At 48.8% G+C, this 24908-nt stretch overlaps 1 protein-coding gene across 1 annotated transcript; it reads left to right on the forward strand.

Moving 5' to 3' along the window:
* Positions 1-14292: 14292 nt before the first annotated feature.
* NKX3-2 (NK3 homeobox 2) lies at positions 14293-17233 on the forward strand (the record flags this gene model as incomplete). The annotated part of the gene is made up of 2 exons (XM_082653152.1): positions 14293-14752; positions 16710-17233. 2 exons carry the CDS (start codon positions 14293-14295, stop codon positions 17231-17233), a joined length of 984 nt encoding a protein of 327 aa, XP_082509278.1.
* Between the last annotated feature and the right edge of the window lie 7675 nt (positions 17234-24908).

The raw sequence follows: 24908 nt of genomic DNA on the forward strand, positions 1-24908 counted from the left end.
TGTGATCTTTATTTGCATTGGTTATAAGGAGGTTGAATATGTTTTCATGTGTTTATTTTCCATCCTTATTTCTTCTTTTGTGATATGCCTGTTCATGTCATTTTACCATTTGGTTCTTTGTGTTTTTCTTATTGACTAGTAGGAATTCTTTATATATTTAATATAAAGATATAAATATATATATCTTTATATATTGGATAATAAACCTTCATGTAAATGTGTTGCAAATACCACTCCTCCAAACAAACACACAACACACACACACACACACACACAATTGATGGTTTATCTTTCCACTTTCTTTATGGTACTTTGTCGTTAATTTTAATGTAATTGAATATAAATTTCACTTTGGAATTAGATCTTGTTGTGTCTTAAGACTCAAGATCAAACACATCTAAGTTTTGATGTGTTGCCTCTCACATTTAGAGCATAGAGAAGAAAGCAAGAGGTGTATCAGTGCATGACCCAGGCAAGCCAAGTCTACTAAAGAATTCAGGCCAAAAAAAAAAAAAAAGAATTCAGGCCAAACCCGAAGTTACCACTAGATTTTAAAAGATGCTCCATGGCCGAAGGATCTGGCTGAAAGCAGGTTTCAGCCTATTAGTCGTTTGAGTCACACACCTCCAGTCTGGGCTGGCCGCCATCTCATCCTGACTCTCCTCGCACCATCCTGGGGATGCCCTTCACCACTCTCATCTTTGGGAACCTCTCAGATCTGCATCCCCCATCTTCCTCTTGCTTGTTTACTGCTGTATTTTGATGAAGCCCCAGTAGCATTATGAGAAGTGGCCTCTGTAATACCATAAAGGACCAACTGTCAAATCAGACTCATCAGAGACCATAGCCAGCACAAATCTTTACTCATAATTTCAAGGATATAAGTAGTTGCTTGGTGCCATGAAGCATGGAGATCCAGGGTAGCCAATTTACTTCCCTGGTCCTTTCTCATCAGGATGCACATGTGCCCAGATTAATATAAGAAGTCTCTAAAAAAATACCTGCAGCTACTCTTCTTACATAGGAAAAAGTCTTTTCAGTCATTGAACATCTCTACTCAGAAGGTTACACAGCCTGCATGATGTTTTCCCAGGAGCCAAGCCCCATACATCAATAGATTCCAAAGGGTTTTTTTCTTTGTTGTATTGTTGCTGTAAGCAATCCTGGACAGACCAGGTACGTCCTGTTGAAAGCACTTCCTAAGTATCAACTCTCCCACTAGCAAACACCATTCGTTGTTTGCCTAGGGTCCAATCATTAGCAAATTTACAAGAATTTTTAACTCCAGGTCACCTTATTTCTTTCTCAGGAGCAGCTCTCAGTGCTGGATTGAAGGCCTGTTGAGAGCCATATTCTTCCTACTACGTTATAGGAAATCATTTCAGACCCGTTTCAATCATGGTCCAGTCAGCTATTAGAAACTATATCAGTTATTTTAATAAATAATTTAATATTGGCAATTGGTTTCAGTAGCTATTAGAGGACTAAAGACCAAAAGAGTAATCCTGACATGATACAGAGTAACTTCAGAAAGCAACCACCATCACTGCTTGGCTTGGGGAACAGAAAGAGAAGATGGAGTTTGGTAGGAAACTGAAGAAGAAACCAAGCAGTGGTGATGAGCAGACCCCTGAGGCGTGTGGCCGGGTTGGCGAGACAGGGTGGCTTGTCCTAGAGTGGGGGAAAAATGGGAAATTGGAGCCAACTGTGTCTGCAATCAGCTGCCACTGCTGGAGCGAAGAACCGTTGCTGGGGGGAGGCTAACAAGAGTGACCAAACAAGGAGAAGCAAGTCCCTTCTCCAACTTCAGCCTCCTAGTCTGTGCTTAGTGCCCCAAATCGGCAGAAAGAACCTGGAGAGCCATCTGGCTAAGAAGAAGCGGGGTTTGCCGAGTCCCAGCCCAGCCAACACAACATGGAATATAGAAGGTAGATGTGAAGCTAAGAGACGATAGCTTAATAATTGGCAAAGCCACACCTCTGACTACTCAACTCTATTCCACCCTACTACACATACTTAAACTTCAATATAAGAACAACTGGCTTGTGGATTTCCCTTATAATGTAGCAAGCTCAACACTGCACTTTAAGGATGCAATTCAAGTTTGTAATTAGTCTAGCATCTGGTTGTTTTGCTACAGTGGAGCCTTGACAAATACCTAATATGCCATGCTTTCTAAAGTGGAAACTCCAAATACATTTTTCACATTCTCTGCAGAAATCATCTGTGTTCTCATTCACTCAGTTTTTATCTCCGGAAGGATCAGCTTCTCCATTAGCTTTTAATAAATGTGCCCCTTCTGATCACTGGCAGAATCTGTCCCATGCTTTTTTTGCAAATGTCATTCTTTCAAAATAAGTATATCATCAAAGCTCAAAGTTGTTTTTATTTGCAGAAAACAATTTGTCACTCTTCAACAAGTCTTACTTGAAAGAGTCAAATAACATTTTTTTCATCCCTAAAGAAGTATTCATCAAGAATTTGCCTTTTCCTATTTTGGGCTCATGTGTCTCTGTTTACCCTCAAACATTGTTTTTTATTTCATCCCTGTCACTTGGGGGTCCTCTGATCCTTCAAAAAGATTCTTTCCCCAGTAAGCATTCTTGGAGTTTAAAAGGACATATAATTGGTCACTTCAGACTTTTTTTTCTTTTTTATTTTATATTGGAGTATAGTGGATCTATAACGTTGTGTTAGTTTCAAGTAGACAACAAAGTGATTTAGTTATACATATACATATTTCTATTCTTTTTCAGCTTCTCTTCCCATATAGGTTATTACAGAATACTGAGTAAAGTTCCCTGTGCTATACAGTAGGTCCTTGTTGATCTATTATATATTGTGTGTGTATATTAATCCCAAACTCCTAATTTATCCCTCCCCTGCCTCCACCTTTCCTCTTTGGTAACCATAAGTTTGTTTTCTAAGTCTGTGAGTCCGTTTCTGTTTTATAAATAAGCTCATTTAAAATTAAAAAAAAAAAAACAACCTTTAAGTGAAATTCAAGTCTCAATAAATTAATCCACCCTCGGCCCCCCAGACCCCTACTTCCTTCTGAGCTAAATATGGATTGATTCTAAAGAGAGGGCTTTTGATACTGCACTAAGAGCCCTTTTTGAACGTACAGGAAGCACGTGTCTCCAGCCCTGGTTCACCTGCTTTTGTGCAGGGATCGCTCCTCAAGCTTCTTCCTTTGACAGTTGCCAGGACAGCTCAGTCCCATCTGTTCACTTGATGTTCCATTAAGCCCGTGTGCTACCACCATATCCTGTTCTCCCTTTCCTGTTTCTAGCCACACTTATCAGACAGAATGACAGAGTTTGCTGTAATTCCTCGACATAAATCTCTCCAGTAAGCTTCCCCCCTATCCTAAACCCCTTTCTCTGAAAGCACAGTCTTCTGTCCCTTTCCCTTTCAAAACCCAGTCCAAAATATCCCATAATGGAAATAAACATCTCCAAATTAGGCCTCAGAAGATGATTTAACAACAGCAAAAGAAGTTGAAATATGTTATTTGTGCTAAAAGACTAAGGGAACAGCTGTGTAAGTGAGGAAGTTTAGAGAGCTAACACATTTTACCAAGCAGGCTGCCTTAGCAGGGAATCCTGATGCAGCAGCTGTGCTCTGTGTGATCTTGAATAAATCACTTGGCCTCTCTACGTCTCAGAGTCCTCATCTGTAAATAGAAATCCTGATACCTGTCCCTCTGATCTCAGGTTGTGTGAGAATAAAGAGACCATTCATTTAATAAATATCTGCTAAGAGCCCACCACGTGCCAGGCCCATTCTAGGCACTGGGGACCCCCAGGTGAATGTTCGTGAGGTTCGTCCATACAGCTGCCTTCAGCCTTGGAGTGGCTCATCCTCATGGCTGAGTAGTATCCTATGCTGTGAATGTACAACATTTGACTTATCCTCCTCTTGATGAACATTTGAGTAGTTTCAGGGTTTTTGGAAACTGGGAAAAGAGGCTTTGAGCATTCTAGCATACATCTTTCGGGGAACTTTCCTACACATTTCTGTTGGATCAATTCCATTTTAGTTTTTCTATTTATGTCAGAGAGAAAGTCTCAGGTTGGTGCTGGTGTGCTGTAATGTCTCTCTAGCTCTTGTCAATCTGTCCTTATGACAGAGAGCCAACCTCAGGCCCAGAGCCTTCAGCATCCTATTATATCGAGCTAGTGTATCAACACAGTTCTATCAGCATTATATACATATATTTTTAAAATATTATATTTGGTAATAGGTTAATGATGCTTCATATATGTGTATATTTGTATACGAACATATTCACGTTATTTATGTTATTTATACAAATGTTCTTTTAAAAATGAGATTTTTTCAAGTTTAAAAAGTAGTCATTTAGACACAAATGAACCTATCTACAAAACAGAGACAGACTCACAGACATAGAGAACAGACTAGTGGTTGCCAAGGGGGAGGGGGGTGGGGGAGGGATGGAGTGGGAGTTTGGGATTAGCAGATGCAAACTATTTATAGGATGGATAAACAACAAGGTCCTACTGTATAGCACAGGGAACTATGTTCAATATCCTGTGATAAACCATAATGGAAAAGAATATAATAAAGAGAATGTATACATATGTATAACTGAATCATTTTTCTGTACAGAAGAAATTAACACAACTTTGTAAATCAACTATACTTCAATGAGAAAGAAAGGAAAGAAGGAAGGAAGGAAAGTAGTCATTTAAATAAAGGTATTAAGTAAATAGAGATTATAGATGGATACACACAGAGGGCAAAAATGTGAAAAGAGGTTGCAAAGGGTTGTAATTTAAGAAATGCTACTCTAAAAAAGCCACTCTTTTGAATCACACATCTTTCTTTATCATCACTGAGTGGCAACTTGCCCAGATGAGTCAGTTTAATGAAAGACAAGTGCTCAGGTTGGGGGCATGGGCAAATCATTCTAAAGTAGAGGGTTTCCTTGTTTCCAGAAGGAAAAGGTCACAACAGGTAGGGATGGGAGACTCCCAGAAGGACTTAGGACTGAAATAATATGTGAGCCGAGCCAGACAGGTGGAGAACAGTATCTTTTTAAAATAGTGCATTTTTCTGTTTCTGTGTTCTTTGCCAGACCTGGTGGGTCAGTGGGGTCTCCACAATGAGGAACAGGACAGATGGCCTGTAGGCGGTAGGAACAGGAGTGAAGGTTTTGAGGGGTTTCAGAGGAACATCAGGAGTCACTCGGCTGTGTCAGGAGCTAGGGGAAGTCAGGCAGTGCCCCCAGGAGTCAATGCTCCACCCACCAGCATCAACCTTCACCTCTGTGTCACTGATAACCTGCGGACCTCTGGAACTCAACTAAGTACCCAAATCTATGACTACTCCTCTTTCCAACTCACAACCCTAATACTCACACTCAGACTCCAGCAAGTGTTTTACTCTTTCAGGACTTCGAATCCGTTGATCCGGACTTCCCTGGTGGCGCAGTGGTTGAGAGTCCGCCTGCCGATGCAGGCAACACGGGTTCATGCCCCGGTCCGGGAAGATCCCATATGCCGCAGAGCGGCTGGGCGCGTGAGCCATGGCCGCTAAGCCTGCGTGTCCGGAGCCTATGCTCCGCAACGGGAGAGGCCACAACAGTGAGAGGCCCGCGTACCACAAAAAAAAAAAAAGAATCCATTGATCCTAAATCGATCAATCACTTTCCTTGAGTCACTATTTTTGCCCTGATCCAGCTTAGGTTCCATGATTCTAAGCCCTCCCTCACAAACAGCCTTAAATTCCTGGCTGCTCTTGTTAATGATCCAGCAATGGCCCCACCTTGAGTAGCCCAACTATCTATCCAACCTATGCTATGTGAGTGTGTGTGTGTGTGTGTGTGTGTGTGTATCTGTGTGTCTCTCTGTTTCCCCGAGCAAGGGAATATTGCTGGAGAAAAGCACACACCTGTGCTAACTGGTCACACTTTTTTTTTTTTTTTTTTTGGGTCACACTTTAAGGTCATGGACATGAATCTCAAATATACCCTCACTCCTGCTCAGCTGTTCCACCTAACTACCCTGATTTCGTCCCTTCCCATTGTCCCAAACGGCTTTTTGCACCTTCTCCCTATCCCCCTAATCCTCCCTGCCCCACTCTCTGTGCTCAGCTTGCCTCATACTTTTTGACAGAACTAAATAAAGTAATAAGCATTAAGCATTTGAACAGTACCTGGCTCATAGTATGTGCTCAGTAAATGTCAACCATGGTTATTATTACGTCATTGTCAGTCACCGCAGTAACCAGCCTAAAAGCATCTATATCATTCTCTTTTACCAGAGACCAACTGCTCTCACTTTCTCAAGGACTTTGCAGTTTTCTCTTCTCTTCTGCATTATCAGTTATCCTTCTTGGGACTTCCCTGGGGGTCCAGTGGTTAAGACTCCGTGCTCCTAAGGGTCAGGGGGCATGGGTTCGATCCCTGGTCAGGGAGCTAAGATCCTGCATGCTGCGTGGTGTGGCCAAAAATTAAATACATATTTTTTTTTAAATTGGGTTACTGGAATAATAAAAAAAAATCTTTCTCTATTGGGTTATTTACACCGACATAAAACCATATTCTAGTATCTCCTATCTAAAGATAAATCTCTGGTATTAAATGTAGTTATCAGGGAATGTGAAGGGCAATAGGACAGATGCTTAAGGGGGATGCAATGAGTAGTAAAAGAGATCTAATGCACAGTATAGGGAACATAGATGATGATATTGCATTATAATCACCAAACTTTCTAGATTAGATCTTAGTTATTCCAACCACTAAAAAGAAGTAATAAATATGTGTAGATGCTAATTATCCCTACAAGGGCAATCCTCTTACAACATATAAATGTATCAATTCAACATGCAGTATACCTTAAATTTATACAATGTTATTTACTGTATAGCACAGGGAACTATATTCAGTATCTTGTAATAACCTATAATGAAAAGAATCTGAAGCTGTACATCTGAAACTAACACAATATTGTAAATCAACTATAGTTAAATTTATTTTTTTTTAATTTATACAAAGTTATATGTCAAACATATCTCAATAAAAATAATTAATTAAAAATAAAAGTAGGGCTTCCTTGGTGGCGCAGTGGTTGAGAGTCCACCTGCCGATGCAGGGGACACGGGTTCATGCCCCGGTCCGGGAAGATCCCACATGCCGCGGAGCGGCTGGGCCCGTGGGCCATGGCCGCTGAGCCTGTGCATTCGGAGCTGTGCTCCGCAACGGGAAAGGCCACAACAGTGAGAGGCCCGGGTACTGCAAAAAAAATAAAATAAATAAAAATAAAATTAAGTTTCAGCACTCTACTAAATGGGATAAAATATTTGCAAATGATATGACCGATAAGGGGTTAATATTCAAAATATATAAATAGCCCATAAAACTCAATATCAAAAAAACAAACAACTTGATTAAAAAATGGACAAAAGACCTGAATAGACATTTTCCAAAGACATACAGATGGCCAATAGGCACATGGAAAGATGCTAAACATCACTAATCATCAGAGAAATGCAAATCAAAACTATAATGAGATATCACCTCACACCTGTCAGAATGGCTATCATCAAAAAGAACAAAAAGAACAAACGTTGGCAAGGATGTGGAGAAAAGGGAACTCTTGTATGCTGTTGGTAGAATGTAAATTGGTACAACCATTATGGAAAACAGTATGGAGGTTCCTCAAATAATTAAAATAGAGAGAGTTCCCTGGTGGCTTAGTGGTTAGGATTCAGGGCTTTCACTGCCGTGGCCCAAGTTCAATCCCTGGTTGGGAAACTGAGATCCCATAAGGCCCATGGTGCAGCCAATAAATAAATAAATAAAAATAAAATATAAAAGTTTTTTTTAAAAAAACAGAACTACCATATCGTTCATATGGGTATATAAGTGAAGAAAATGAAAACACTAATGCGAAAAGATACATGCACCCCAATGTTCATAGCAGCATTTTTATAATAGGTAAGATAAGGAAGCAATCTAAGTGTCCATTAACAGAAGAATGGATGAAGAAGATGTGGTGTACACACACACACACACACACACACACACACACACACACACAGAGGGATATTACTCAGCCACAAAAAGAATGAAATTTTGCCATTTGCATCAACATAGATGGATCTGGAGGGTATCCTGCTTAGTGAAGTAAGTCAGATAAAGACAAATATTGTATGTTTTCACTTATATGTGGAATCTAGAAAATAAAACAGGCAAATGAATATAACAGAACAGAAACAGACTCACAGATACATACAACAAAGTAGTGCTTACCAGTGCAGAGAGGAGTGGGTGGGGGGATGGGGGAGGGGCAAGATAGGGGAAGGAGGTTAAGAGGTACAAACTATTAAGTGTAAAATAAATAAGACACAAGGATGTAATATACAGCACAGGGAACAGAACCAATATTTTATAATAACTTTAAATGGAGTATAATCTCTACAAATATCAAATCACTATGTTGTACACCTGAAAGTAATGTAACTATACTGAAATAAAAACATAAATTTAGAGGCGTGGAGTTGGAAAAAACAAAACAAAAACATAAATTAAAAAATTTTTCTTTTCTTTTTTTAAATAGCCCCAAATCACCCTCTGTCAGATCATTCTAATTTTCTTCAGAGCACTTACACCATCTGATGTTTCCTCCATTGCTTTATGCAGGCATTTGCTTCTTGATATTTCTCCACTTGAATGTTAGCCTATTGAGAGTAGTGTCTTACAGGGCCATGAGCCCCAGAGCCTAGAACAGTAGCTGAGACACAGTAAGCACTCAAATATTTGTTGAACATTTTTAAATAAATGATAGGAAGAGACTACAGAAAAGGAAATTGGCTGGAAAATTTATAAGGGAACCTGCATAACACCACGAAGGCCCTCAGGATAGTTACTTAGAGACAGAAATACAGTAAATTCAGAAGACTTGCTTGTTATTTTACAAGCATCTCAAACTCAGTACAAGTAACAGCACATAGCATCTTCCCCTTTATCCACTCAGATCTTCTTCTTCTCCTTAACTGCCCCCTCAAATAGCATCATCATCCACCCACTGTCTTAACTGACAACCCAAATGAAGAAACAAAATCTGAGAGACAAGACAGACTTGTTTGCAATGCCAGAACTTATTGATGTTTAGGGTGAAATACCCCAATTAGTCTCATGAAAAGTTAGCTTCTGAAAAAAATGAAAAACTTGCCTATGGCTCCAGTAAATCTCACAGACTGCATGTACCTTATATCGCCATCCAGCGGGTCCAGTTTGCATGAAAGGCAGTCAGCGGAGCTAGCAGAGAGGAATCAAGGAGATGTTAGACCAGGAGATCTCTGAGCTCCCACTGCAACCGCCCCCATCGTTTCCCCCTCCCCTTGAGGGAGGTGAGTCTTCAGTGGGGATCCGGACTGTGTCTGGCTGAGCCTCTTCAATGGAACACCTAGGTTATTATATCCCTGACAACACGAGACTGTGGAAACATAAAACTAGGAGCAAAAACATTCCGTTTTATGAAACCAACATTCTCTTTTTGACTCTACTTATCACACTACTTCTCTACCTTGGTATATCCTCACATCCCTCAGAGGTGCCCGCTAGGTGGCGCTCGTCCTCCACTGTACCCAGGCGAAAAGGGTACTTTTCTTTTTAAGCCTGAGAGGTGATTTCCAAATCTGGCTTTTTACAGGTAAGAAAACTAACTCCAAAGGAACAATGTCTTCCGTGAGGACGTATCGCAGCATCTCAGGAGCCTCGAGCAAAACCCAGGTCCCCATATTTCTGAACTCAACGGAACTTCCATCACCTGCTGTCTCCCTCTACACATGGTTTAGTTTATTAATTAGAATAACAATGGCGTATTTCTTTCCTTCTACATAACAAGGTTTAGGTTCAGATCCACAGGTCTTAGCGTTCTTTATTTTCAAAAGTACGAAACTGAAAAAATCGTTAGATTTTCCTGCCTAATTCTTTCTTTGATTTCCTTAAGTTCGAAGTTCCTTTTCTGATGAATGCGTAGCATAGAAATAAGTAAGGAAGACGATGGGAAACATTTAATGAGAATAAACATGAAGGTTTATGAGAAAAAGCGGTTAGAGTAGAAAACCCAGCTGGGTTGGCATTACACAAAGTCAGATTTGAATCCTGATTTAGCTGCTTACTGATGGTGAAATCATTTAAACTCCATGAGTCTCAGTTTCCTCATCTGTAAAATAGGGATAATAATGTCTTCTATTCACTCCACCCTCAGGGTTATGTAGACTAAAGAAAACAATAAGCTACGGTGCCGGCACATTGTTGGTGAGCAACATTTGTTTAAATATAAAACTACCTCGGCCTATAGTAATGGTCTGATATACCTGGACCACGTACGAGAAAAATCCTGGTGGGGTCTGAAAATGGATGACCTAGGAACCCAGGAGGCAGTGTCTGCTGGCGGGAAAGTGGCGTGTTGCTTGATGCTTGGGATTCTTCGGATGCTTGGAGTGCCCTCGGGAGCCTGTGGATAGGGACAGAGGGTAAGTGCCGAGCGCGGCCTGCCTGGATCTGGCTCCTACCAGGCGAGCCAGCACCGGCATCCTCTCCCTGCCCGTCAACTCGGGCAACTTAGCAACGGCATCGGAGAGCACCGGGTAAAAACCCTCGTTTTAAGGGACTGGAAACCGTGGCCAAGAGACGGCAGGTGACTTCGGTCACCACCGTTGGCGGCTGAGAGACGCGCTTGGCCTCCCACTGCAAAACAGCCTCTGGCGCTCGCCCTCGGGCCGCTCTGGGCACAGCAGACGGTCTCCTCTCCGGATCTCCCTCCATCCTGCCCCGGGCGCAGGTGGAGGGCGGCAGGGACGCTGCGCGCGGTGGCCCCACAGGAAAATCCCTGCGGACTCGGGTCCCGGGAGCGCGGGAGCGTGCGTAGCAGCTTGCGGCGTGCGCCCGAGTAATGGGGTTTGCCTCCTCCCGGGGCCCTCGGCTCTTCCACCCTCATCCTGCGCTGCGCCGCGGCCCGCGGAAGCCCTACCATCCGGCAGCGCTTCGGCTCGAGGCTGCTCCCGGGGCTGGAGGGTACGGCATGTAGGGGCGCGCAGGAACCAAACTGACGAGCAGGAAGGGGAGGTCGAGGGTGGAAGTCGGAAAGGAGAAGGACAGAGCTGAGCGAGGGGCCGTGGAGGAAGGCACCGGCTCAGAGCAAGCCTGGCGCCCCCCTCGAAGACTGGCCGGCCGAGGGGCGTCCGGAGCTCCGCAAATTCCCGGGGCCGGCCCAGGCCGGAGCGCGGCGCCCACAGAACCTCAGGCGCCGTCAGGCAGCCGTGGGTCCCCGGAGCTCTCGGTCAAGCGCGGAGCAAATCGCCCTTTATGAACTGGAAGCGGGGCCCCGGCGCGCCCCTATCGCCGCGATATTCAGCCCTGCGACATGCGCTGACCTGCTGAGCCCTCGCCCCACACCCCCACTCGCCGGCCTTGACTCTGCACGTACCCGGGGAAGCCTCTGTGCATCCGTCCACCTCCTCTCACCGGCCCCCAAAGCCTTTTCATTCCCACCCAACCCCACCAACAGCTTCTAGTGGTAGTTCCAGACCCGTGTGTTTACTCTCCGCCAACACCCAACTCCCGGCCCTGCCTGCAGCCATTCCCCAGACCTAAAGATTGACTAACCGCCGCAGTTGCCCGAGATGACACGAGCCTCCCTCTCTGTGAGCCTCCTGAAGACTCGGAATGCGGCCACTTTCTTATACCCCGGGCACACACCAAAAAACGGACAATTCAAAATCACCGAATTGCATCTTTCTAAGCTTTGAAAACCTCTATCCAAGCCTGTGGCGAGGGGTATATTCTACTTTGATTTGGGGTTCTTTAAAAAAAATTGGCGGGCAGGGGCAACTAAGTGGTGGTTATATATTCAAGTAAGTCTTTGTATAGCCCCCAAATTCACTCTACTACTCAGTCACTCAACCCGCAAACATCTCTGCCTGCCTGTGTGTCCGGAGTCATTCTATATTTGTCCACATCAAGTCCTAACCCCACAAAGGGATGGCTGTTTGCGACAGGCAGTTCACACCTGCCCGTTTCTCTTCTTCTGGGTGACCTGTGTCAGTCAATCTCCTCCTCAACTCGCCCCCAGAGAGTAATTACAAATTGTCTAGGGTGGTGGGAGAGGGGTGTAACTTAATAAATGAAGGTCTGCGGGAGGAAAGAAAGGACATTTCTTTTGAAACCTCTTAAGCATCTGTTCTGTTCCCCCTCTGGGCCTGAAGAGCATCCCGTTCCTTACACTTGCCACCTACTGACACCAAATTTAAACACCTTTCCCTCAAAACTGAAGTAGCAGTAAAGAGCTATAAATGGGCAATGAACTCTTCAAGGATGAGGCTCCCCCCCCCAAATACACTACAGGATGTGCACTGTAGTGTATTTGGGATGCAAAAGAGCATCACGTGGCTGAAATGCTGGAAAGTATAGATGCTGTGAAGCCCCCCCCCCCCGCCACTGACCCTGAAAACTACTAATGTATTTCATCCTGAGGTGTAGAAAAACAACTACCAAAAAGAAAGCTACAAGGGCGAATATTATTTGTTTTAGTGGCACCAAAAACACCAATCTCAGCAATTTACTAAATTAAAATCACAGTTCTTTAAACGTATTTAATGGTTCAAATTGTGTATTTGGTTTTAATTTAAATCTCTGGTAAAATTTACGGAAGACAGTGAAGTATGTTCCTTAAACAACTTCTTCATTTAAAAATAAATAATATAAATAGGCAACAAATGTTTTGAGATATCCACAATATTTGTGTTTCTTAGCCTGGCTTCTTCTATTACATAAAATAATGCACTACTCATTTTTTTTAAAGCGAATTAATGTCATCAGTTCAGAATCTTTACTATGGTAGTTTCCAGATATTCTTTTAAACAAAAACATATTTTTTCAACTCACAAGTAACAGAATATTTAAAGAACAAAGTTTCAATTTTCTTCCTCGTGTAAAATTTAGCAAACTCCAAGTGCATTCAATTTTGACAGCCCAGGGAAATGACCGCGCAATTTCCAGAAACTCTCCCAAAGATGCCCTCTAATTTCTCTCCTGACTTTAGCTCTATCTCTACCATCTTTTCCTTTTTAATTCTTCTATAGAAATTGAAACAAATAAAATCCGGTGAGGAAAGAAAACTATTTCTACAGTGATTTTAATTCACTTATTATTTCAGAGAAAATAATTAATATTCCAGTGAGGAATCCGCGAAAGTATAAGGGGAGAAGAAGAAGCATTTCATTCTTCGAATCGATAAACCTCCCTAGAGAACAGAAACTACGCGCGTTTTACGGAACTGCGTTAACTTTGGGTTTCCCTCCCAGATCTGAGTCAACCAAATATCGTGTTCCATAAAAGTGCTAGAATAGGTGGCTACATCTGTAGAGGTAAGAATCGTGGTTTTTTAGCGTGTCTAGGTGGGTGAGCCTCTCTGTTGCTGGAGGATGCTTCGAGGACCAGGCTTGGGAGGAAAGGGGTTAAGTCAGACCCTGACTTTCTCCGCGCAGCGTGCCGCGTTTTGTCTGTTCAAGTCGACGTCGTCCAGCAAGAGCCAACCAATGGGCGGCCGGGAGCTCCCGGGACAGCCCAGTGAAGGGGCGTGGCCTGAGGCTGTCCCTCAGCAGTGAGGAATGACACCCGGGCGGGGGTGTGTGGGGGGGTGGGCTACGGTGGAACTCTGAGGAAGGAAAGAGAGAAGAAACAGATAAAACCAAGACAAGGGGTAAAAGGGTGCCCCGAGCCTCTCGGAATCCAGCGGCCGTCGTCGCCGCCGCCGCTGGGGGTGGGCTCCGGAAGAGCCGGCCCAGCAGGGAAAGGAGACGACGATCCTGAAGCGAAATCCTGCAGGCGGGGAAGAGACAGAGGCGCAAAGAAAAAGTGACTCGGGCCGTGCACCCCGGAGGCGCTCAGGAGGGGACTGCACCCGCAGAGGGGCCTCACTGATCCTCCCCCCAAGTCCTCCGAGGGCCAGACCCCGGCCCGCCCCTAAAGGCGCGAGGCGATGAGATAATCCAGCTGAGCTGCGAAAGGAGAACTTCTGGCGCTGGATTGGGGGGGAGGGGGTCTCTGGGCGGGGTGGGCCTCGGAAGTGGGAGTGAGGGTCGGCGCTGATCCGGGGCCAGAGGGGGGCGGAGGCTGCTGGGCAGCCCAGGAGTGGGCTGCAGGGGCCTCGCTCGCGGGGCTCACTCGCGCTGCGGCGGCCCGCGCGCTCCATTCAGCTCGGAGCTGCCCCGCGCCCCAGCCGCCCGCCCGGCCGGCCGCTCCGGCCCGCGGCGCAGATGGCTGTGCGCGGCGCCAACACCTTGACGCCCTTCTCCATCCAGGCGATCCTCAACAAGAAAGAGGAGCGCGGCGGGCTGCCCGCGACGGAGGGGCGCCCCGTACCCGGCGGTACAGCGGTGGCAGCGGCGCCCGCTGTCTGTTGCTGGCGGCTCTTTGGGGAGACAGACGCGGGCGCGCTGGCGGGCGCCGAGGACTCTCTACTGGCGTCGCCTCCTGGGACCAGAACGGCTGCGGGGCGGACCACGGAGAGCCCGGGAGGCTGGGATTCGGACTCGGCGCTGAGCGAGGAGAACGAGGGCGGGCGGCGCTGCGCGGACCCGCCGGGGGCCAGCGGGGCCTGCCGTACAGGGGCGACCCTGGGCCTCGGCCAGCCGGTCTGTGAGCTTCCTGCAGCCAAGGACCTGGAGGAGGAAGCCGCGGGCCGGAGCGACAGTGAGATGTCGGCCAGCGTCTCAGGTCGGCTAAGGCTTCGCGGGGAAGGGGGCCGGGCTGAGGGGCTGGGCAAGGAGAGCAACCACGCCGAGTGGGGTGGGCCTGCTGTTAGCACCTTGTTCCCTGGGCCCCCTGGTTAGCCAAGACCCTAAGCTCTGCGCATCGGCGCGGGCTGCTCTAAGCCTCTGGCAACTGAGCCCGAGAGAGGACCGAGAAACTCCTCAGAACGTTGCGTCCTGGGGTATAGCCTCAGACGACGTCGTGGGGCAGTGTGCTTTAGACCAGACTGGGAGAGAACCACTGCACCCTGGCTTTGAGTCCAGAGTCTGTCTCCAAATCCCCAAAATCGAGGAAAGGGAAGAGCGAGGGTCCCAGAAACCTCGGGTAGCCAGTATCCGGGCCCTGGCCCAGAGATCAGAGATGCTCCCAGCTCGAGGTCTCAGAGCCCGCCCCGCAGCTCAAAGATAGGTAACGAGGGATAATTTCTTTTATTTTTCTTTTTACATCTTTATTGGGGTATAATTGCTTTACAATGGTGTGTTAGTTTCTGCCTTATAACAAAGTGAATCAGTTATACATATACATATGTCCCCATATCTCTTCCCTCTTGCGTCTCCCTCCCTCCCATCCTCCCTATCCCACCCCTCTAGGTGGTCACAAAGCACCGAGCTGATCTCCCTGTGCTATGCGGCTGCTTCTCACTAGCTATCTACCTTACGTTTGGTAGTGTATATATGTCCATGCCTCTCTCTCGCTTTGTCACAGCTTACCCTTCCCCCTCCCCATATCCTCAAGTCCATTCTCTAGTAGGTCTGTGTCTTACCCCTAGGTTCTTCATGACATTTTTTTTTCTTAAATTCCATATATATGTGTTAGCATACGGTATTTGTCTTTCTCTTTCTGACTTACTTCAGTCTGTATGACAGACTCTAGGTAACGGGGGATAATTTCAAGTGGGCCAAAGGCCAACCGAGCCCGAGCTTCGGGAGGAGGGTTTCTTTAGCTTTCCCAGACCCCAGGCCCAGGAGACCAGTGCCGGTCTGAGGACCCAAGAGCTGGAGGCAAACCCTGCAGCCAGCTGAAGGCAGAGGGGCTTGATTTAGGTCATCCCAGACTCAGCAGGGGGAGGAACCTCCTCAACCACGAGCTGGCATGTCATTTGGTCAGAAAGACCCCCGTGCCTGCCCCGTCGGCTGGATGGTGCTGTAGGCCTCACGCTGGCCCCAAGCAAATATTATCTGCTGCAGGCCAGAGTGCTGGACCTCCCTGCTAGGGTTCTGCGGGGAGAGCGGGGAAGAGGCAGAGGAGCTGTCGTCAGATTAGGGTCCAAGGATTCGAAGCAGGGACACCCTTCTACCCTCAACCCCAGCCCTCCTTTCATTGCCTTTGTAAGAGAGAGGGAGAAGCCTACCCATGGCCTTGACTCAGCCTATTGCCATAGCCCTCCCAAAATTCCGGGTGGATGGGGGCGTAAGACTCCGAATACTTCTGTCTCCAGGATCCATCTCCCCACTTTCTCTTTCCGCGCAGCCAACAAGTGTGTGCTGTGACGATGCGTGTGTGAGTGTGAGTGTGGGGAGGCGGGTGAACCCAGGGAGGGTATCCGAAACGCCATCTAGAACCCCAGGGCTGAGGGCTGAGGGCTGAGGGCGGAGAAGGTGTGCGAGGATGCTCAGGCCCAATGCCCACATTGCTGCGAGGAGCCTGGAGCCCAGAGAAGGCAAGGAGCTGGCTCTTGGCTGCACAGCGTTGATACAGCGGCTGAGTTCGTTGCCGGCTCACAACAAGCTTAGCTGCAGGAAGCGAGTGGGACAGGGTTCTAAGACTTGCCTCCCGGACCCGCGGCTTCCAGGCCCACCCCACCACTCCGGCGGCATGAAAGGGTATTTCCGCCCCCCACCCCGACCACAGCGGTTGAGGCCGGACCTCACTCCTCTGCGGCACTGACAGTGTCTCGTTTCTGTTCTCACTGTGTCCACAGGCGACCGCAGCCCGAGGGTCGAGGACGACGGCGTTGGCACAGGAGGCGCACGCGTGCCCACGTTGTGCAGCGGCAGCGGCGGTGGGCCCGCGGGCGGCGCAGAGGAGGAGGAGGAGCCCGTGGCACCCAAGCCGCGCAAGAAGCGCTCGCGCGCCGCCTTCTCCCACGCACAGGTCTTCGAGCTGGAGCGCCGCTTCAACCACCAGCGCTACCTGTCCGGGCCCGAGCGCGCAGACCTGGCCGCGTCGCTGAAGCTTACCGAGACGCAGGTGAAGATCTGGTTCCAGAACCGTCGCTACAAGACCAAGCGCCGACAGATGGCCGCCGACCTACTGGCCTCGGCGCCCGCCGCCAAGAAGGTGGCAGTGAAGGTGCTGGTGCGCGACGACCAGAGACAGTACCTGCCCGGAGAGGTGCTGCGGCCTCCCTCGCTGCTGCCACTGCAGCCCTCCTACTATTACCCTTATTACTGCCTCCCCGGCTGGGCACTCTCCACGTGTGCGGCCGCCGCGGGCACCCAGTGAGCCGGCCTGGGATGAGGCAGCGAATGATCCCCGCGCCCCAGCTCCAGACGGGCGCTCATGGCTGTACAAGTTGTGCCCTGTACTGGGGAGCCCCGTGGAGGGGGCAGGTGGAGGATGAAATCCAGCCCTGGCTCTGCTCTCCAGGACGTGCGCCCTGGCAGCGGGACTGGGTCTACCCAGAGGGGGGCGCCTTTTTCTAGTTTGAACAGAGGCATCCTATGGCCTAGGGACCCTGTTCCTACCCCCCGCCCCACTTGCTTGGAAGCCCTTGGACATTATTTATTACCACCATAATGTTGGGTTTGGATTGTGTCTGCCTGGGGATGGCGTTTCCCAGAGAGGAGAGAACTCCTGGAGACCACACAAGCCTGAATCCCAGAATTTCAGGCCTGCCGGGAGCTTCGTGCGCTAGGCCACACTAGTTCATGGTATCCATGCTACCAATCTATGTGTATCTACATATCTATTATTTTTGGAAATTGCAATTGTTACAAAGGGGTTTAGAGCCCTGGCAGCCCCAAGGAGCCCCAGGCTAGGGGTTCATTGAACCATGAAATGTTTGGTTTGCGGGCCCTCCTCCCCACCCCTCCCCGGTGTCAGAGCTCAGGTGGGGGCGCCTGATTGGTTGCTGAATGTATGGAAGGGAGCCTCTGAGCACAGGGCAGGGCAAGGGCCCCGCATCTTCCCTCTCGGAGGTCCAGGCTGCGACCAACTGGGGGAGCTCCTGGGAGCCCCCGAACCAGGAGAGAGGAAACCCAGGAGTCCTTCGCAGAACCTTTCTTTCTTCCTTTCTTTTTCTTTTTCTTTCTTTCTTTCTTTCTTTCTTTCTTTCTTTCTTTCTTTCTTTCTTTCTTTCTTTCTTTCTTTCTTTCTTTCTTTCTTTCTCTTTCTTTCTTTCTTTTTCTTCCTTCCTTCCTTCCTTTCTTTCTTCCTCCCTTCCTCCCTTTCTTTCTTTCTTTCCTTCTTTCTTTCAGAGGTTAAAACTTATAGCACTTTTCAGTTGCTTGTATTCAAATGATGGTTATTTTTGTATTCAATGTGAATATCCTTGACCGGCCTTTCCTCGGCGTCCTCTGCAGTTCGGCCGCTGGGCCCAGTCTCTACCGTTTAGCCTCGGCGACTCCTACGTCCTGACCCAGGATTCTCCCATCCCTGTCCCTGCAACCTAAGACAGGTGATCCTGTCAACCTCGTGTCAACCTCGCCGCTTGTCGCCTCCTTAAGGGCACTGTGCACTCAACTAGAGTATTAACTTTAAAAAGATTTGTGAAATTTGGAAGTTCTATTCGTTGTATTTTTTTTCCTTTAATTTATAAACTTTTAGTTTAACATGCCCTCCTGGACGCCGTGTTTTCTCTGAGCCTCTCTCTGTCCGGCTTTGGGGGAACCGGTAACGTGGGCTCATTTTCCCAACTTGTTTTCAGTCCAGGACAGGACACCTCGCTCCCCCCGGAAGTCTCCTCGCTGCTCACCCTCAGGAAGCATTTAAATCCGCGCAGCTCAGGGAATCGTCATTTCTGGGACTTTGCAGGAGTCACAGAGGAATCCCACTGAATCCGGAGCAAATACCTAGGATTCACGTTTTTACTCGTGGGCACTAGTATCAGAGTCTAGGAAGCAGCCATAGCTGAACCCGCTCCCAACTTCCATCCCCCACCCTAACCTTTTCACTCCTCCACCTGCCAGCATCCTCTTTGCTTTCGATTTTCTGAGAGTTTTCTCTAAGTGTTCCTGCCATTATTTCATTTCCAGAATAGGCAAAAACTCACTGGAATTCTGAAGCGGTTAGGGGAGACTGAGGAGCTAATAAGGTGTCTCCCGGGGAGGGTCACCTGTGCTTTGACCCCTGCCGGGTGCAAATGACGCTGCACCTTGTTCCAAAGCACTTCCACTCACTCCCTCAGTGACACGTTGTCACTTGATCCGCACAGAAGCCCACCGTGGGAGCAGAGGATGGGCAGGGAGATGGTTATTTATTACTCCATTTTAAAGATGAACGCGCCTCGCCGGCGTTCCCCAGAATGATTCCCCAGATGCCAAGGATTCACCGGAGCAAAGCGCTCACCGCTACACGCCCCTCACGTCGGGTCCGGGGAGAGCAAGCAAGAGTTAATGCCACACGGCAGGCGCCAAGGCCCCCGGTCCGTGGCCTCAGTCGGGAAAACACTGAAACCCAGACCCGGGCTACTTTCAATTTCACCGCAGCAGATAGGCCGCCTCGCCCTCCTCCTCCGCCTGCGATCTTTCCCAGCCTTGGACACTCCGGCCTTGGCACCCCAAAGGCCTTGGCCGGGCTTCTGCTACCCCTCAGCCCGGAGGGGGCCGAGAGTCGCGACAAAGGCTTTACGAAACGATTCCCGCTTCTGGAAACAGTGAGACGGCAAGGGAAAAGCAAACGCCCTCAGGAGATGCACACCCTAGCCCCCAAGTCCAACTACCTTCCAAAGGATTCCTGCAATCATTTTGTTTCTTTCTGACATGTTTTTAAAATTCCACTTTAATTTCATCATTACTCATGAATGCATTTTCCTTAAAGAAAGTTAGAAGTTTTCCAGTAATGCTAGAATCCCTCCTCTTCTCTCCAGAGATCGCCATTACTGCTGGGTTTTGTTTTTTGTTTTTTTTTGAGGGGGGCAGGGTTTTCTTCCCCTTCTGAAAACGTCAATTGTTTGTGGCTGCGTCCTAAGACTGTAGTTTGCTCTCCATCTTTGCGGATTTGGAATCCAGAGGACTGGGGAGTTTCTTCCGTAGGCCAGGCGTCGCCCCTTCCCTTCCTCGTTCCCTCTCCGGCTCCCTGCTTGGGTCAGTTCTACTGGGCTGGCTCGAGTCGCTCGGGAAAAATGACTCAAACGAATTCAGTTTGACCCGGATTGTTGCAGTTTCACTCTGAGCTGCTCCGCGGCTGGCGTTGGCGCGAACGCCGTTGAGATCTGATTCCAGGAGCTGGAGGCAGCCTCCGGGTCCAGCCCACCCTCCAAGGATTTCCCACCGCATTTCGTGACCCAAGATGTATGTCTTTACCTGGACCCCAGGCCGCAAATGCGGCTCCTGTTGGAAAGTTTCAGTATTACTTTCTTCGTTTCCTTTTCCTTCTCTACTCCCACCCGCGCCCTTTCTTTGAAGATGAGAAAGTTCTGCTTTCTGCCCGCCCTGCTTCCTGTCCAAGGAGATATTCCTTCATCCACTCCCTGCGACACGCTGCCCTCTGGGCCTTCTCAGGACCTGGTTGCCAGGAACAGTTGTCACCTGAGTCAGGTAGACTTTTGGTTTCATCCTTCTCAATCCCTTTCAGCCCTTAGTGAATCTCAGACCTGGCCTTAAAGATCACTGGGTTCGACCCACACACTTAGATTGGGAGCAATGGCTGGGAAAGGGGACAGAACACGCTGTGACTCGTGCAGAAATCAGTTCCAAGAAATCAGGCTTAGACTAAAAATCTTGCTCTGGGCAGCAAATTTGGGATGATAGGCTACCAAATGTCACTGGTGTGTGTGTGTGTGTGTGTGTGTGTGTGTGTGTGTGTGTGTGTGTAACTCAAACTCCCGACCTGTTCACCATGGCGATCCCAAGGCGCATCTCACTCAAAGTGACTTGATTTGAGGGGTTCATGGACCCCCGGAGAGTATCTCTAAAGAGCTGGGTGAAGCAGGGAGAGTTTGGGGATAGATTCCATTTAAGAAAATAAAGGGCTTCCGGGCCACAGCGAATCCCGCTCCTCCACTCTAGCAAGGGAAAGAGGGTGACGGCGAATCTGACTTCATTAGAGAAAGTCGGAGGAGAGCTCAATACACATGTCCCCGCGCCTCTGAGAGGCAGCTTAGTGGTAGCGGTACCCCGAACCCCGAGAGGCTGGGCCCGAGGAAGAGCGGCATCTAGGGGACCGGGAAACTGGCAGAGTGTGTCAGAGCCACACCGAGCATCCCACAGAGGCAGGACCTCATCCAAGGCCTGCAGACGTCCGCGGGGTGGGGACCCCAACTGGCTACCAGAGCTCGGTCCGGCCAGGCCGATACTCCACCCGCGTTTCATCACCAGGAGAAAGGTAGAAACCAACCTCTCTCAAGTCCACGGAATTCACCTCGCCTTATAGAAGGGCTCCTGCCTCGGGGAAAGCTGAGCAGTGGGGAGAATCACACATTCCCGGGAACCAGAACACTGGTGGAGCAGCTTCTGGGTCCGAAGGAGTGGAGGGGAGCGAGGCAGACCTGTGCTGGGGCTCAGGCCTATGCCGAGGAGCTGCAGGGCTTCAGTCTCGCAGGCCACCAACCTCCCCCTGCTAACAGTCTTCGTTGGGAATCACATCGAGCTCCATGGGACCTGCTGGACCCAGCATATGCTTGAAAGAGCTGAGGGCAGGCGGGGCAGATTGATGCATCGCAGGTGTAGCCGTGCTACTGCAGAAGTCAGGCCACCAGTAAAAGTGTGAAGGTCGCACCGCCAGCGGCCAGGGAAACAGGAGCAGAGGCCGGAAGGATCAGCCAAGCAATACATACCACCACCACCAACAATGATAACAATAACTATAACTCTATTCCTTTGTCTGGGACATTACAAGTGAAAAAGTGCTTCCTGCATCCTGTCCCTCCATAGTTCCTTGAGGCCGCCTTTTAGCTGGGTGGACATGACCTCCATTTTGCAGGTGGGGAAACTGAGACTCAAAGACGCATTGTGACTTGCCCAAAGTCACAGGCCATTAAGAGGCCAAGTCAGAGTCATTCAAAGATTAGAAGCATATTTTAGGATTTGAGGCAGCAGGGTGAATTGTCCTTTAGCTTCAGAGCTAGCATTCCCCACGTTTGGTTTCAGGGTGGTTGGATCACAAGAGGGTGGGTGTGCTTTGAAAACCATTAAGCACTGTGCAGCTGGTGTGGACTTATTATTATTGTTGCCATGATTATTATTATTATGAACTTCTGGGCAATGCTGAATTGGCTGATCTTAAGCAATCTTCCTTGAACTCCTGCATCCTTCAGAGGTTTCTAAGTGCTCTGTGGTGTGCTCCACGAAGGGGCCCTCAGAGGGATAGATAACCTGGGCCTCCTCCAGTTTTCGAGTTTCCTGATAAATATGTTTTTGAAATGAAGACACGCCAAAACAGGGTTGCAAAAAGTGTATTATATTGTAAATGGTTACATCATGTAATAAATTGTCCCCCTGTAGTCATACATAGAAATTATTCAACATAAACTGGGTCGTTAAAAATCATTAAAGCATTTATTAAAAAAAAGATTACAAGCGGGGTGGTCCAGTGCGGGATCCAGGTTAAGTTGAACAATGAACTTATTTCAAACCTGTTGGGTGTATGAAGGAAGGGTCGAAAGTCCAAATTTAGGGCAATTCACGAATGTGAGAAATGTGGCAAACGGCCCTGCAGCCCCGCACCCATCCCGAAGCGCTGTCGTTACTGTTGAAGTTTTTGGCTTTGAATCGGGCAGGGAAAGGCAGGAGCGTGGCTTCTGACCCACCCGGAGCTGACCTGGAACCCGCGGCCTGGGCGAACAGCCCCTCTCTATTCCTATTGGAATGTCAAGTTCAAAGGGGATATTCGGTAGCCGCGGGGGCGTCACCCCGGAGCCTCCAGCGAGGTAAGCTCGGTGCTGGGCTCCAAGGTCCCCCCACGCTTGCGTGAGTGTGCGTGACACACTCACCCGCGCAAGGCCCGCGCTCTCTCACACTCTTCCACCTACAAGCAGCCGGATTTTCTCCCTCCGCGCCCCCGCCCACAATCCCGGGTGCGGCCCGCAGCCGGGCGGTTAGTGCGCCGGCGAAGCCAAGAGCCCGTGGTCTCTGCACAGGCCTCACGGTCTCCAGAGAGCGTTTGCATCCCTCCCTGCTGTTTTTGCAATTGCAACTTTAGTTTTTGGCGTGAGGATCAGCGTAGGGGTTGCTCAAGGCCTCGGGGCTTCTTGGTGAGTCCTTTCCGGCTCGGCCCCCTCCCATCGCCACATTCAGGCCTCCTGGCTGAGCAGCGCTCCCTATGACTTGGACGTGCGCCCCGGCACTTAGGGAAATCCCGGCCCTGGAAATCTGGGATGCACAAGGTGAGAGCTTCTCTCTCCAGCCTGCATATTCGAGGGTGAGAAGGTCAAATCGGGCTCAATGGCCCCATAGATCTACAAAGTGATTCTGCTTCGGACCTGGAGTCCACAGGTGAGAAGCAGCTCTGCCACTCACTTCAATCTTAGGAAATTAATTTCTTTTCTCAGAATCTCTGTTTTAAAAATTAAATAAAGAAGAAGAAGAAGGAAAGAAAAGAGAGCTGTGAGATGCTCCTTCGGTTTTCTGGGTAGTGTTTGGGGTGTACACTCACCCCCGGCTTGAAGTGGAAGTAAGGACAAAGCCTTGCTATATTTTACTTTAAATAATGCCATCCCCTTTATAAGCAGTTTTTTTTTTTTTTTTTTGGCGGGGGGTGGGTGGAGTTGTTTTATTTTTACAAAGAATTTGGGTTCCCCAAGATGCTGTCTACAGGCCTCCCCAAGTTCCTTATCTTTGGGCCTCCTTTATCTGCTTCCCCGGCCTGGGTGGTCAGCTGTTTTGAAAAGTCCAACTTTTTCGATGCGAGGACTTCTCCCCACCCAGCAAGCTTGGGAGGGAGACCTGAGGCTATTCTGCTTCTGCGGCCGCGCTGAGCTCCAGAGAGACCCCTGTCCTTGGATGGAAACCACGACGCGTTAAGGAAAAAAAAAAAAAAAATTAATGCCACAAGTGTTTTCTCTCCCGTGGTCCACCAGAAAGCAAGGGTGAGCGGCACGCTGTAAAACAAGAGCCAGTAAAGCCGCTTATTTTAATAAGCTTATTAACATTTTTGAATGGCTTCCCTTGTGCGCTCCAAGGCCCCCTCGGTGGCATGGCAGAGCTGTGCGGCCGGGATTTTTACGCACGGAGAAGCATACCCGCGCGCGGTGCCGCCGCTCTTGGCACCGGGGGCTGGCAGGGCGGGGGTGGCCGGGCGGCGCCCACAGTGCCAACTCTGGACCTGGGCGTCCCCGGCTTGTCCACGCCTTGCTGAGCGCCCTTAGCAAGACTGCGGCCTTCGGAGGATACAGGGCTGCGTGGGTTCAGAGGTTGCAAGGGAGCTTTCGAGACCCTAGATGTGACCCCAAATTGTACCCACAGCTTCGAAGGAGCTGGAAGATCTGAGGGTTTGTCCCGCTTTATCACATTTGTGCTTTGTTTTTGTAAAGGGTGCTGATGGAATTGATATTCCTCCCTGCACAGGTGTTGAGCGTATTCCTGCTGGCGTGGGCCGGCGTCCGGGCTTGGTCCAGCACATCCTGGACCCGGTGTGGGGATGTCACCAGGGTGACTGACTTCCAGGAATTCTTCCTCCTTAAGGAGGCCCGGGACGCTGCCCCTCTTCTTTCCGGGAGAAGTTGAGCGACGCGTCCTTGGCCCCTGGGACCGTGGGAAACGAAACTAGAGACACATAGAGACAGGTGGTGAGAAAGAGTAGAGAAGAGATGCGCGTGGACACAAGGCAGGTGAGGGAAAAAGCGGGCTCAACGGAAGCCCTCGCCAGGCGGTGAAGCGCTGTGTCTTTCAGGTCTCGGCTCACAGATCTCAGGCCTTCCCCGGCAACCCTCCCCGCAAGTTTCGATTAAAAATCCCTTCTAAGTCCGTCCCACCGTCCTGGTCCTTATTACTTGCTACAGTGATAAGTGATATTGGGCCCG

Source organism: Grampus griseus (genome assembly GCF_964374135.1).
Source record: "Grampus griseus genome assembly, chromosome: 4".
NCBI classification, from domain to species: Eukaryota; Metazoa; Chordata; class Mammalia; order Artiodactyla; family Delphinidae; genus Grampus; species Grampus griseus.